At 40.4% G+C, this 15,643-nt stretch overlaps 1 protein-coding gene across 4 annotated transcripts in view; it reads right to left on the reverse strand.

The window, feature by feature from the left end:
* TTLL5 (tubulin tyrosine ligase like 5) overlaps positions 1-15,643 on the reverse strand; it is a 201,221-nt gene that overhangs the window by 109,667 nt on the left and 75,911 nt on the right. For 3 of the 4 annotated variants that reach the window (XM_060262955.1, XM_060262954.1, XM_060262956.1), the window contains exons 23-29: positions 13,866-13,986; positions 11,497-11,643; positions 10,083-10,186; positions 7,271-7,398; positions 6,483-6,587; positions 4,034-4,423; positions 1,705-1,898 (exon numbers count right to left, since the gene is read on the reverse strand). In XM_060262955.1, the coding sequence (XP_060118938.1) occupies positions 1,705-1,898; positions 4,034-4,423; positions 6,483-6,587; positions 7,271-7,398; positions 10,083-10,186; positions 11,497-11,643; positions 13,866-13,986 (1,189 nt within the window). The remainder of the gene's footprint in view (positions 1-1,704; positions 1,899-4,033; positions 4,424-6,482; positions 6,588-7,270; positions 7,399-10,082; positions 10,187-11,496; positions 11,644-13,865; positions 13,987-15,643) is intronic. The other variant, XM_060262953.1, reaches the window with a different exon arrangement.

Consider the following 15,643-nt stretch of genomic DNA (forward strand, 5'->3'; position numbering starts at 1 on the left):
GACTTGCATTTTAAACAGATCAAAGCTCAGGTTCATTGTAGCACCAACAACTCTGAACAGGAAACTGTAGGTTACAAGGAATCGTGACATCACATGCTGCAATGTGTCTGCAGCCAGTCCCCTTAAGTCTCAGACAGACTTGAACAATTTATTTCAGGCAACTGAAGGTCCAAAAGGCAAATACAATTTTAATGCCAAGACAAAACTGGAAATCAAATCAAATACTATAGAACTTCTGAAATGAACTAATTATTACATCACAACCAGCAGCCCCACACATACCAATCCTTCCTTGTTTAAAACAAGGGAACATATATATGAATGAATGAAGTGGAAAAGGTAGTGGGAGAAGAAAAAAAGTTAGCCTAGGAATGTAACATGAACAGGACTTCCAGATACAATTTAGTCATCTTTAATACTATCCAATTTAAACAATTCCAGGCACATTTGGAGAGGAATATCAGGCTTCCCATTCACTTATTTTGTTGATTTTAGCTTTCAGAGTTACCTGCCCATTTTTATATAAACTTGCATATTTTTGTGGGCCCCTTTTGTCCCATACAGTCATTACTGCATGCCAGTATTGACAGAATACTTGTTGGTCATGCAAATGCTTGTGTTGCAGTTCATTTGTAATTCTACAAAGCAATCACTATTGGCAGTTACAAGAATTTGACAGTGTTAAGAGGTAAGTGCTGTGGTAGCAAAGCTCTTTGCGGTTTTACCATTGCTGATAAATAAGCATCTTACAGTGCTATCCTACACTCTTATAGATCCATTGAAGTCAATGAGCTTAGAAGGATGTAACTTTACTTATAAAGGCCTTTATAAAGTCACAGAAAGATTAACTGTAGCAATTATAACCAGCAATGGCAACTAGCGCTGTACTTGATCCTACAACTATCTTTCACCAGCCAGCACAGTTTAAAGAGCTGCTATAACACTGCTGTACTCCGTGAAATAAGAGAAAGGAAAGTCAAGAGAGAAGCCGTCATCTTCAGCCACTCTGCATTCATATGTTTAAAACACAAGCGCCTCATTTGTTCCGACATCAGTTTTTGCTGAGGCACAGAAGACCAGGGTCTAATGCAGCAAATGAGATGCATCTTTAAGATGACAGATGCACCTGCTGAAGAGAGGAGATTAATAGCTGTGATTGCTTCTACAAGAGCTTGAACAAGGCACCAGGAAGCAAGCTCCTTAAAGCCTCTCCCTTCTTTAAAATTCCAGACAGATGGAACATGGCCCACTCGCACATTCACAAGTTCCTTCAGTGCAAACACTACTAATTGCTCTCATGATGCCAACTGTGTGGGACATGAATCTTGGAGCCTGGAATCACAGCTTGCTCTGGGGATTTTTTTGGTATCTTTGTCTCTACCTGAAAAAAAATGTAGGTTCCAACCGCAATTCCTTAAGCTTCCGCTGGTATCATTCCCTCCCCCCAACCAAAAAAAAAAAAAAGATTTTCCTGAAACTTCTCATCCTACTTAACAACTTCTGTGGAGCCAGAAGAACATTTTAGAACGACTCACATCCATCATTAAGCACCATCCAAAACCCAATAAAGAGAATTATCCCTGTTCAAATTGTCCTCACTTATTCATAGACCATTTCCTGTTTCTGCTGTCTTGTGAAATTCTTCTACCACCATCACTGAATCCAATTATGCTTCCAAGTGGAGAGTAAGGCAGCTTAGCATACCTGCTGAGTAAGGAGACTGATGTGGCTAGGAGGAGAGTACTGCCTGGCTGCCTGCTTCTCTGCCAGTCGCTGCAGCTCTGCAGCAACAATTGTGTGATTGTAACGCTTGCTTAAGGAAGAACTATCTTCTCCATCTTTAGTCATCCTGGCAGATCCACCACGCTGTCTGCTTGGGCTGCGACTGCTTGAACCTGCTAAAGATGGCAAAAAGAGTTTATTCTGCAAACAATTACTTCCTATCTAAACAAAAATCAGCCTCACACTTCTGATCAGGACAAACATATGCATGAAAAAATTAAGTCATGGTCTCTTTGTAGAACTCAGAAACAACTTAACATAAGAGATCTGTGACTGGATTTCCCAGTAGAACAAAGCAGGAGTCAAGTAGCGCCTTTAAGACCAACCAAGTTTTATTCAGAAAGTACGCTTTCGTATGCATGCATACTTCTTCAGACAAGGGAATAGGGTACAGTGAGCAGAACAGATTTCCCAGTGTCTTTAACTTTATTTAAAAGCAGCAGTGGGAGCCCTGCATTTAGATTGAGGCTGTGGCACTAAAGAAGGGTGATGGTTTAGCCCTTCCCTGTGTTTCTGAGATAAAAATCACACTCACATGTACACACCCCCTGGTCAGGCTGCCTATTTTCCTGCTAGAGCTAAAAGCAGGTATTATTTATTTATTTACCTATCTATGTATCAGATTTATATCCCGCCCTCCCCCTACAGGTTCAGGGCGGCTAACAGCAGTTTAAAAACATTAGCAGTTTACAAACATATTAAAATTAGATCTATAAAAACATTTCCACATGTATTAAATTAGTGGGTCATTCTAACTCTCTCCCCCTCTTCATTACACTTATTCTCCTTTCACTCTGCATAAAATAAGTTTTAACGCTGTCATTTTTGCTTTTTATCCAAAGTACCTTTCATAAAGAATGCTACTTCCTACTTATAAAACATATGAAATACAAATAGGGAAAATTAATCATATTTGAAAAGCAATTTAAAAAGTCATAAAGACAAAGAGAAATAATGAAATCTGGAAGGATCTTTTCAAAAGAGCTACCTTTTCAGCAATTATTAAACAATCTACTCTAATAACTGGAAACTTAGATACCACATTACTAAGATCTACTGATATATTTAAAATAAAAGTGTAATATAGTTGGATTTAGAAACTGTGCTACTTAATGAAAAATATTTTTTAAAAACTGTGAAAAAGAATCTCACATAATAAAGTCAGCTATCAGAAACTGAGGAAGTATAAAAACTAGAGATGGATTATACACATTACAGAGACAGGCATGCATTCATCTTACTTCTGTGGGCCACCAGTGAGTTTCTCATGAAATACAGCACTAGTGCCATTGGGGCAAACTTTAGTATTGCTAAAGAGAGCAAGCCTACTATAGGTGTATCTTGCTTAGGCAAGCCTTGCACTCCTTCTATAGTTGTGAGGTCATGGCCCCTGGCTGTTCTTGAGTCATTCTCCTCACAGGACAGGCACTGTGCTGGTTGTCTGAAAAAGGGCTAGAGAGACAGATGTTTCTTGAAAGATAGAGACAAGAATGAATAGTAGAAGTAATACTTAAAAGCACTATGTTGGTTGTTGTTTTTAATGGTATTTTTGAGGGAAGAATACTACAAAGAGAACAGCAAAGCTACAAAACTAACAAATGAAAAGGAAAAAGAAGTCATGTAGCAGTAGAGCTACATGATGACATCCTGATGGTCAGCTGAAAGGCACTGAAGATGCAGAAAAGAACCCCATCCCTAGAGGACATCACTCTTTGGCATAACAATTCAGAACTTCCCTTTTACACTTATTGCCAATGCAGAAAATTCTGGAGCTACCAAGCGTTCTGTATATATCACTGGGTAATATGACCATAAATGACCATTCACTTCATTTTTTAAAAGCTCTTTCAAAAGGAAGACTGTTCATTTCCCATTCATATTTTGATAGATTATTTCTGCTGTCCTTCTCTTGGCCCTAAGCAGTTTCACACGGGTAAACTTTAATCAGCGCTTCCTGGAACTATCAGGGACCATTGCCAAGCTATGCCATGTGCCAACAGCAGTGAGGCTGAAAATGCAAAATGATTCTATTTTATATGTCTCAAAGCTGCCAGAGTTCACACACACAAATATTATCAATTTAGAACTTCAGTGGAGATCAGTTTCTGAAGGTGACTGACTATAATTTTCATCTAAACAAGATTCTAATAGAAAACAGGTAATAATTCCCCAAGCTAGATGCTTACACAGCTCTAAAGCAAACACACTACTAACATTCTGCCAGTTAAACAGCGATATGACACCAACTCACCTGCTTTTGCTGAGGATGGCCGAGACAATCTCTGGCTGTAGATCTGCATGGCACTTTGAAAAGAAGAGAAGGGGGCAGAAGTGTAGATGCCAGAACGACAACGGGGTAAACCTGCATTGTTTGATGACACACGGGGTGCATTTTTTGCCGAGTTAGACCACGTGTCAGGTACTGCACTTTGGAAAGAAGGGAAAGGAATCGGTCTAGACCCAGATGAGGGAGAGAGAGTTGAGTGATGATCCAGCATGTCTGCATTTTCAGAGGCAGCAGTATGAGAGGACAACTGGGAGCTGAAGCTTTGTGGGGGGATGTCACCACGAACAGTGGAAGCAGTAGTAGATGGGGCAAGTTGTGGTGTATTCTTTTCATCTTCTGTTAAAGAGGGAATCCCTGTTTTTTTTAACAAAAGAGATATAACCAAACCGATTAGAATGTTTCATATTTTTCACATTTACTTAAACTATTATTTCCCAGCTCAATATTTTACAAAAAAGAGAATTAAAATCTGCTTTTTACTTGAAAGTTTCTGGCTGATTTATAGATGTAGGCCTGATTCAGATGGTTCAGCACTCCTTGCACTCTGAATTTCTCCCTGTATCCCTGGTTTACAACAAAATATAGTGTGATGTCTGAATTGGGCATCACAGAGTTTCTTCAGTTCAAACATCAAGGCAAACTGTAGCTCATCACAAGCTATGGAGAGAACTGAAAAATGTGAGGGGAGACAGAAAATGCAAACTGAAGGTACAGCTCTAGCAGCTCAGCCACTGCCTTTTATCCAGATGTTAAATTACCTGAATATCACCCCTTATTACACTATTCTGTTAGTATAGGGACCTTCTTAGATGTTAATTTATAACCAATCATCATCCATGTGTGAAAGGCATATTTGCAACGAAGTGCAACTGATTCAACTTTTACACATAGTATACACTAATGTTTAGCATAACTATAGAGCCAGCTATATACACAATTATAGAGTCAGTTTTCTACACAACCTGTGAGGTAGTTTAGGATGAGAGTCTGTGACTGGCCCAAGGTCACCCAGAAAGCTTCCAAGGCAGAGTGGAGATTTGAACCTGAGTCTCCCAGATCCTAGTCTGATTCTGCAAACACACTGGGTATTAATTCTCCTAGATCTCTTGGTGACTTCTAATACTGTCCATCATGGACCACTTTTCACGGTTGGGGCTGGAAGGCAATACTGTACGATGGTTTATGTCCTACCTTGAAGGTAGGCTTCAAAGTGTGGTGCTAGTGCCTCTGGCCTACAGTGGCCTGCTAGGTTCCACCTTGTCTACTATGCTTGTTAACATGTAAATGAAGCTACATGTCTTACTGTCCAGAGTACTGGGCTGAGCTGCCTTCAATATGAGCAAGACACTTAGCTCTACTTCATGCTTCCAGTAGATCCCAGGGAGGCTGTGGAAACTGTGAACAGGTGCCTGGAGGCAGTTCTAGGATGGATGAGGGCTGACAAAATGAAACTTAACCCCAACAAAACAGAGGTGTTACTGCTGGGGAGAAGACTGACCCAACAACTGAGATGTCTCCTGTTCTGGATAGGCTTGTGCTCCCCCTAAAGGAGCAGGTTCATAGCCTAGGGATGCTGCTGGACCCAGAACCCCCAATGGATAAACAAGTGGCAGTGGTGCCTTTCACCAGCTTCCAAGGGCAAGCTCTTCCTGGGCATGAATGATCTTGCCCTGGTAACATCTAGATTAGATTACTGCAATATGCTTTACATAGGACTGCCCTTGAATATTGTTTGGAAGGTACAGCTGGTACAGAATGCATTTATTTCTCAAAAGCCACTTGTGCCATTTCTATCATTTTGGTGGATTTTAACCTCCCCGTGTATCCTATTTTTTTCTTTTTTAAGATTTCAGATTTTTTTTTCAGGTTTGTAGAAAAATCTGTCTTGCCTGTTCATGGCTCCAGTCTCTGGATTTAAGTTATCTAGAGATGGAGCCATGGTGAGAATTAGAGATACTGATGACATAAATGATTAAAAAATACCAACATAAAATAATTACACACTGAAAAACACTTTTCAAGTTATAATCAACATAAAACCTGGGAAATTTTAGACATTCTATGCCAGTCAAATACCTGTGGAAAGGTGTCCCACAACACTACAGAAAAAGTATGTCTTGGATGACCACGTGCCTTATGACCTATGATGTAAGCAGGCAGGTTCATATGGGAGCAGACAGCTCTGCAAATTACACTAGTCAAAGCATAATGAAAACACTGTAAAGATCCTGATTACAGTAAAAAAAAACTCAGCAGATTGATTGTTCTACTATAAATATTTAATTTACTGTGAAAGATCTGCTAGGAAATGTCACTTGCTCTATTCTTAGATCCTAATATCCAGGAAACTGTTCCCAGTGCCATATATTGTGAAACCTAAGACTTTTCCAAATTTGTTTGGATTTTCACTCACTGTATGGTTTGGCTTCTGTAGGTCGTTCACTTCTCAGCTCCTCTACCACATTTTCCGTACCAGCTGGTGTTTCAGGCTCCTGTTTTTCAGCTTCTTCCCTCATTCCTGAATGATGTTAAAAATGCAGTTTGGCAATAGAAAAGAAAACAGTTCAAATTACTACCATGCTGCTGGAAAGCTCGAAGGATTGCTGTCCAATTATCTATTTCATACACTTTTATACTGCCTTTCCTCCAAAAAGTTCAGGGCCACATATATTTTACTCCCCTCCTCCATTTCATCCTCACATCCACCATGTGAAATCAGTAATGCAGAGAGATAAGTGACTAGCCAATATTGATTGGCCTATTTCCCTATCACTACTTGCTAATACATCATAACTTCATATTGAGAAATAGCTAAGCACAGAACCCCATCCTATCCTGAAAACACTAAGCTATCCAACCTTGGTTTTTCCAAATAACCAGGAAGGGGGGGGGATCCAGTTAGGTACTGCCTCTAAAGATTAAATAGGGACCTGAAGCTGCTACTTGCTCCATTAGGTAATCTGTGCATCCTTACCAGTGGTACAAATAGCAGCTGGAGGGAGGACATATTTCAAGCCAGGAAGAGTAAGGAGGGATAGTTAACATATTATGGAACCAATCTGAACTGAGGATCTCCAGGTTTGCTGTTTAGCAATAAAAACATTCATGGATCCAGCATCTTGTCTGGTTTAACCTGACATTTCTCCACATCTCTATGGGAGGCCACTGTTGACAGCAGACAGCAGCCTAAAGAACACTCACCTCCCTTGGCCTTGCACTCCAACTGGCTGCTGCTGTGCTTTGAAGCTCCAGGATTCGTTCCTAGGAAGACACTTGCTGACTTATTCTTGTGTGTGTAAAATGTCAACACCTCCTCCAAATCACTTTCACTAAAATGAGAAGAGAGTAAAAAACAATAAGGAACTGAAGTGTCAAGCCTTCACTATGTGGTGGCATAACAATGGCAATACATAGACGTTCAGATAAAAGAAACAAGGAAGGAAAAAAGGAAGAGACTCAACTGATTCTGGTTATAAGGAAACTTATTCAGAAGAACCACAGCTGAAATTCTACACAGGATTGTAGAATCATTCTGTGACTAAGTAATATAGCTCTTATATATCTTCATTTAAGTTCCAGAGCAACAGTAAAGATCTAGGTAGGCAACAACTGAAGTCTTCACAGAAGCATTTGTTTAAACGCACTTTAAGAGACTACTCAGATTAAAAGACATGTCAGACTAAATTTTTTTCTATTATTCCAAGTCTTTATGCCAAAAGTGTGGGGGCAGAGACCTAGTAATAATCCAAAAAAAGGGACGGGCTCAAGAATAATTGAAAGATGATACATTGTTCTAAAGATTTTTTTTTACAAGTCTCAAAGAAATAGTGCATGTGTCTGCTGACAAACATATTAAAAATTTCACCCCAATGAACAAGGTCCCTATCACTCGAGGGATCAGTGCCAAGTGTTAAATTAACACCACTCTAAAAACTACACTTCAGCATCTTTGTCACAGAAAGAGAATATACCACTGTGTGGGAAGCCATTAAAAAAGGAAGATCATGAATAAATTCTTCATGTCCACAGTGCAGTATACCAGATAGTATTTGCCTGTACAAAAATACAACTATTCACTGTCAGTATAATTAACTTAGAAAAGCGGTAATATTAGTCTTACCATAGTCTTAAGCCCAAGAACCAGAGATTCTTGCTCAGCAGGAAAATATATATGTGGTACTCTTGAAATATGCACAGTTTAAAGATCAATATCCCTACCCACCCTCACAAAAAATCAAAACTGCTCACCAAGAGGTACACTAGCAAATTTCCAAATTAAGCCTTTCCCAGAACCTAAAGTAGTAATTTGCTAGGTCAAGTAGGTACAATCAAACACTCCACACATCTGATGGCACATTTGGTTTTTTTAAATTGCAATTCACATGCTTCTAGAATATCTTCAAATAACAGAATAATGAAAGCTCCTAAAAATTGTGAGCAGCAAAGGTCATAACTTCCTTTATATAACATTAAATGTCATCCTGAACAAAGTTACACCCTACTAAGCCCGTAGATTTCAACGAGTTTAGAAAGGTGTAACTGCTTCAGATGCCACTATAAACCCCAGGAGAAACTGAAAAGAGGTGGGAGGGCAGGCTGTGAATAACACAAGAGTTCCAGTCTTGTGGATGAATTAAAACTGATGCATTCAGATGTGGGAAACCCAGATTAAAAACTTCAGGCTAACACAAAACTTTCTTTGCAGAGGATACACATGATAGGACTATAGCAAACATTTACATTTGAAAAATGACATCCTGCCAGGAGAAAGGCTCATTTTCAACTTAATCTACCTCAAAAGGTTATTTATTTACTTGATTTATACCCACTGGGAACTCAAAGAAGTTTACACTCTTCTTCCCTTCTCCATTTTATCCCCACAACAATGCTGTGGGCATGGGTTACACTGTGAGCATGTGACTGGCCCAAGGACACCCAGTAAGATTCCATGGCAGACTGGGAATTTGAACATGGGTCTCACAGACCCTGGTTCAGCACACTAACCACTACACCACATTGGTTATGCAGTTTCCTTGTGGTAGAGGATTGTCTCAAACACATTCTTTGCTATTTTTTCCAGTTAAACAATAAGTCTCATTTCACAGCAAATACAGTCACTAGTTAGCTAATTCCTAATTATAAAATGATTAAGAGGATGGAACACTTTCCCTATGAAGAGATTAGGGCTCTTTAGTTTAGAAAAACAACAACCAAGGAGTGATATGATAGAGGTTTACAAACCTATGCATGGTATAGAGAAGCTAGGAAAAAAAGTACTTTTCTCTCTCTCTCTCTCACGATACAAGAACTTGTGGGCACTCAATGAAATTGATGAACACTAGATTTAGAGCAGATAAAAGGGAAGTACTTCTTCACCCAAAGAGTAATTAACACATGGAATTCGCTGCCACAGGAGGTGGTGACAGAAAACATAGACAGCTTCAAGAGGGGATTTGGATAAACATATGGAGCAGAGATCCATCAGTGGGTATTAGTCGCAAGGGATAGTTGTTACACTATATCTAGTGGAATGATGGTCGGTATTCCTGGTGCTTGGGGGCCACAGCAGTAGAGCTTCTGGAGTTGTGGCCCCTCTGGTGGACCTCATGATGGCACTGGAGTTTTGGCCACTGTACGACACGCAGTGTTGGAATGGATGGGCCACTGACCTAATCCATCATGTCTTCTCTTATGTTCTTATTTTTATAATGTATTCAAGCTATTTTCTGCAGTTCTGGTACATACCTTCTCTCCCGTATTTCTCAAAATTAAGGATTGGTTCCTTAAAACACGGAAAGCCAACTTACCCACCAAGGTTGGCAATGCTATATTTTACTGAGCTGAAGAAAATTCTGTTTCAAAACTAATGCCACCCATAGGCTTAATATCACTGGATCGAAAAGCTCTAGTCTGTACTTTACCATAAATAGCAGTCAATCAGGAAAAATAACCAGTAAGAAAGAAACAGGAGAGATAATACTTCATTTGAAGAGGCAATAAGGTTCATTTATACCTTGCCTTGGTAATGAATTCCTGAAAGCCTTCAGCATCTACCCCCTCTTCCTCCTCTTCCTCCTGTTTTTTCATTAATCCTGCCTGAGACATTTGGTCAGTTTCCTGCGAAAAAAAAATAACATCACAAATCCAAACACTACAAATCTAGCCTTTCTACATGTGTAATCATGTGCAATCTTAGCTTCTTCCTGTTTATGGACTTCAGCGGGTCATCAGGTATACTTGATGATGGGGAGGGGGAGAATCGAACAATGAGGACTAGAAAATTGGCCCTTTAAATGAAACTCTGGGATATCAGCATTCCATAATGTCTTCTAAAGGCATTATATACTTTTATAGCTTAAAATGTTCAGCAATGTAAAGGCTTCTAGAAATTCTAACTGGACTGCAGTAAAAGGAAGGTATCACGAATAACCACTGCAATAAGAATTGACATAACTCAGAAAATTATGAAGATTCCAAAAATTTAATGGCTTAAATAAAATCACCTTTTAAAAAATAAAGAGATCACTGAAAAATAGGCAACTGTAAAATAGATGCTACAAAGTGTAGATTTTATCACATAAATCTAAAAAAGGGGTTCAAACTTCCTTTTTATAAGGTGCAACTCTAGCCATACAACTTTGGTATTAATTAAATAGTAAATTATGTTCTACATTTTAAAATATTTCCCCCCTCAGTCCCAAAAAGCTAGCTTCTATGACATTTTAAAAAGAACAGCAACAAAGATACCAGAACTCAAATACAGGATATTCTGTTTTAGTTTAAAGGCTGCCTTCGTAGGCAGTTCTCTATCATCATTAGAAATCCTATACAGACTGTGCTCTCAGTGAGCTGTCTGCCCACTTTGCAAAAGGATAGCTGCAAAGCTTGTGAAGATAATCAAGCATATGAGGAGAAACTGAAACTATGGGATGGCATCAGCTCAGCTGTTCATCTAGTTCAGTAATGCTGCCAGTACAAGCCTTCTTTCAAAATTAAAATTATAGACATTTGCCTGCATCTCTTTGGGTGACTTATTTAGAGCTCAGGAACATCATCAGTTCAAAGCCCAAAGCCCAAGAACTGATGTGAACATGGGTTTCAGTACAGCATTACAAAGAAAAAAAAAGAAGATCCTGCTTATCTTACAGTATCTGAAATAGAGTATTTCAGTGTATCATAATACGATCTGTGAGCACTAGAAGACATTTGGGCCCACAGATCATCTGTAGGTTATATTAAAAACCTCCACTTTGTCTGTTACAGTAGAAGTTTGGAAAGCAACTGTATGAATGGCTGGTATTTCCTCACTTCTTTGCAACATCTGAATTTATACTAGGAACAGTAAGCAGTACTTATGCCAGAAGCAGTAAAGCAAAATAGAATGCTGTGCTCTAAGAGGTCATCTGCATTTATCTGGCACAACTCACCCTGTTGTAACAGATGATAAATTCACCCAGCTGGTGAGCCAAAATGCGCCTACGGTCATATAGTGCCAGGCGCCTACTTGGGAGTAACATCCTCAAAGACTGCTGAAGATTACTGGCTGCTCGTTTCAAAAAGCGGACCACCAGCTCCTGTCACCAAGAAACAAATAAAGAGTGGATTCATCCAACTTCCCTCTTATACTTTAAGGCATTTTAATCCTGCTATGGGGGCAAAGTGGCTTGCTAGTTTAAAATATCCAGCATTGCTGAATCAGTATATCCAACAAAAATAACCCCATTGAATCAGAAGAACCAAGGACAAAAAGAAAATCTTAAAATGCTTTTGATAAGGAAGAAGAACAATGCCAGGCCTAGACTAATCATGTGCAATAAAATTCAGTAAGTAAAAGCCCAAACATGTTACATTAGATCTATGAGATCAGATCTCCCAACATATAGCTTACATTTTCCCTATAAAGAAAGGTTAAAATGCTTGGGGCTCTTTAGCTTGGAGAAACATCGACTGCAGGGTGACATGATAGAGGTTTACAAGATTATGCATGGGATGGAGAAGGTAGAGAAAGACGTACTTTTCTCCCTTTCTCACAATACAAGAACTCGTGGGCATTCAATGAAATTGCTGAGCAGTCGGGTTAGAACGGATAAAAGGAGGTACTTCTTCACCCAAAGGGTGATTAACTTGTGGAATTCACTGCCACAGGAGGTGGTGGCGGCTACAAGCATAGCCAGTTTCAAGAGGAGGTTAGATAAAAATATGGAGCAGAGGTCCATCAGTGGCTATTAGCCACAGTGTGTATATATGTATACACACAAACATACATATATATATGTGTGTGTACGTGTGTGTGTGTATATATATATATATATATAAAAATTTTGGCCACTGTGTGACACAAGAGTGTTGGACTGGATGGGCCATTGGCCTGATCCAACATGGCTTCTCTTATGTTCTTAAAAAGCAGCCACAGAGGAACCCTGGATCAGTCATTGTGCTGAGAAAGACGAGCATGTGTGTGTGTGTGGGGGTGGGGGAGTCTTAACATTCTCCCAGTGGTGTTCCTCAGTTGGTACCACTGCTTGCCCCCAAATGCTATCAGCTTCAAAAATAGGTTTGTCTCTTCTCCCTTCTGGGGCTAGCAGGAGCCATGGGGATGACAGCGGTTTACCTACATTATATAAAGTAAATTATCAAGGGTCCAATTATGGATCCCTAACATAATGTACAGTTTGACTGAAAGAGTGAACTGACTACAGACAAAAGGTGCCAGGCATGAGGCTGAGGAGATCTAAAACAATCTGTGACTACTGGAAATAGGCAATGCTCACCTCTTAATGGAGGTTCTGCAGCCTTCTACAGAACTCTGACCAAGCCCATCCTCCCTCCAGCTACCATCATGCATCTCTGGTCACACTCTCCCTGGCTCATGCCTTGTAGCAACACTGGCTAGAAAACTGCATCATACCTCTTCCACTACATCACCAGTCAATGGTAGTTTTGGAATTGGAAAACTGCCTTCACTGAAAATTGAGCACTAAAGCAAGACGCCTGCTGTGGGTGTTCAGCTTCAAACATTCTGTCTCCACTCTGGATTTACTTTTGGTTAGATGCCCTGCTAGCATGCAAATGAACTGCCTCATAGCCAAAGTGTTGAATTTCACAGCTTGCCTCTCACTAGCATTATATTAGGTTGGTTTGATCTGCTATTTTAAACATCATTTTCACAGCACAGCAGACAAAGCAGCTCTCAGAAAGCCAGTTTCAATTTTCCACTTGGAAAAAGCAGGGGTAACATTTTCCACTGAGGCAAACTGATTATTCCCAATTCTTGACACAAGACTTTTAATCTACGAGCTACACTGGCTCTTTACTCATAGGCTGTTTTCACAGAGTCTCCATTCGAGCTAAGAAAACTGCCATCATGAAGGCAAGGTCTAGAAACGTGAACTGAAGCCATTAAGCACTGTCAGCCCACTGCATCTCTGGAAGTTGGCAGACAACCCAGAGCAATGCCATGCAATAAAGGAGAAGAGAAGTCTGCAGAAAAATCTGAGGTGCAGCCCCTCAAGCATGCTCCATTCTGCTCCCACAGGGTGCCCCCACCCCCATTCCCAATCCATGCACACTTCATTTGCAGCCTTGATGAACCAACAGTTGATACCAATTTAAAGAGAAGCATTCAGACAATTTCAACAACAGAAGCAGACTGAGCTAGCCCTGTGATGGTTAACAGCATACCTACTCAACTTTAGGTAATAGGAACCTGTTTCATCCTGCCTGTAATTCAAAGATACTAAGTAGGATTAGCTTAGTTCCTCTCCAAAAAGACCTTAGCAAGTTCACGCTTTCTTACCATTTGTTCATCCTCCTTGGCAGCCCAGGCAGCATTCTGGACCTGATCTCCAGCCTCTTTCATCAGGCGCAGCTGGACACGCTGCAAGTAGGCAGAGAAAGCCCTGCGAGCCTGAACTTTGCTGTAGAAGCAGAAAGGAACAGGTGGCAGTCAAAAGTGCAACCAAAACTCCTTTGCTTTGAGATATAAAATCTTGAATTGCTGCTAAAGCAGAGAAGGGATGTTTTGTACTATGGAGGAGACGCCTGGGCTACATTTGCCCTATGAGGTGTTACTTTAACCTCCACTGTCAACCACAAGGCAAAAGGGAGATGAAGAATGTAGCATGTAGCCAGAGAACTTAATGGTTGAGGGGGGATAGGGATTGAAGGCCAAATTCCCTTCTCAACGTTTAAAAAAAATAGTTTGCATATTAAACTTCCATATTTCCCCACTGGGTTGCCAAAGATGCTATGGAACGTTGGTTCTCAACCTTTTTGGTATGGTGACCCACAAGTCACCACAGGTTTTGTGACCCACAAGTTGGGAAACACTGCTATGGAAGAAAAGCTGGGAGAGTTTTCCACATCCACTATAACAAATGATAGAGGCAGTTTATGAGCACCAAAGCTCTTATACAGCCCAGTACTACAGTTCTGCCTCTTCACAAGCAGCATCTGATTTATCCACTGAACAACAGAGCTCTGCCATGATGCTTCAGGTACACAAGAGAGCTATATAACCCAGTGATTTTTTTTTTAATCTACCTTAGGTCTCAGACAGCCGCATACACTGAAAAACAGGCCTCTGGGAAATTATCTGAAGTTCGTTATCTGAAGGTATGCTTGTCCAGCAGTTTAGGAAATCTTTCACAAAACATGGCAATCAACACCAGAAAGGTAGATATTCCCCTGGTCAGGCTGGGGATCAACAAGTGCTATTCGAAATGAGCATATGGGACAAATTCCCATCTTAACTGTTTTCACAACTCTTGTTTTACAGCACAGTTCAGTTAAGAAATGTTACACAGGTAATTGCCTTACACTAACCACAGAACTCCTTTCTGATCCTCTTTATTCTATCTTTTCACAGTAGCCTTAAGCAGTGAGCCATCTAGTTGTTTCTACAGTAAGGATTAGATAAGAAGAGTCAGCAACAGATGCTGACCATACAATGATACTAGGCAAACCCCATGTTGTGTCACTATCTCAGACTAGTCATGCTAACTACTAAGAACAGCAGCAAAATTCTCTGGTTATCAGTTATATAAATAAAAGCCCAACCGTGGTGGCAATTCTGAGAATTTTCATTCGTTAGATGTGGTTTGTACAGGATTGGTTCACACTGTCTCTGCCATGCCATTGGCTGATTCTGCTCTCCCCATCCACCGCCAGCCCCGTCAGGCAATAACTCCAGCATAAGCCCACTGACCTTCGAGGGAGACAATTCTCTGGGGGCTTCCTGATCAATACTGCCAGAAAAGCTGATTTTATTCAGCTTTTATTTGGGTGCTTTTAGCTATACCAAACCCCACTGCCACTTCAACATAATAGCTGAGGAGCAGAGCTACCCATCAGCTGTTCATTTAAATGGCCTCCTCCCAGGGAAAATGGATCAGCTTGGTGGGTCCGCTGGTCAGCTGATTGGCTTCCCTGGAAGGAAGCCTTAAACCCCTCTGCTTTGCTTCCCCCCACTCTGAAGTGGGGGGAGAGCAAAATGGAAGGGTTAAATGACTTCCCCCCACAGGAAGCCAATCAACCCAGCAGGTCACTAGTCTGCTAATCAGCTTCCCTGGGAGG

This window comes from Heteronotia binoei, chromosome 21 (assembly GCF_032191835.1).
Source record: "Heteronotia binoei isolate CCM8104 ecotype False Entrance Well chromosome 21, APGP_CSIRO_Hbin_v1, whole genome shotgun sequence".
NCBI classification, from domain to species: domain Eukaryota; kingdom Metazoa; phylum Chordata; class Lepidosauria; order Squamata; family Gekkonidae; genus Heteronotia; species Heteronotia binoei.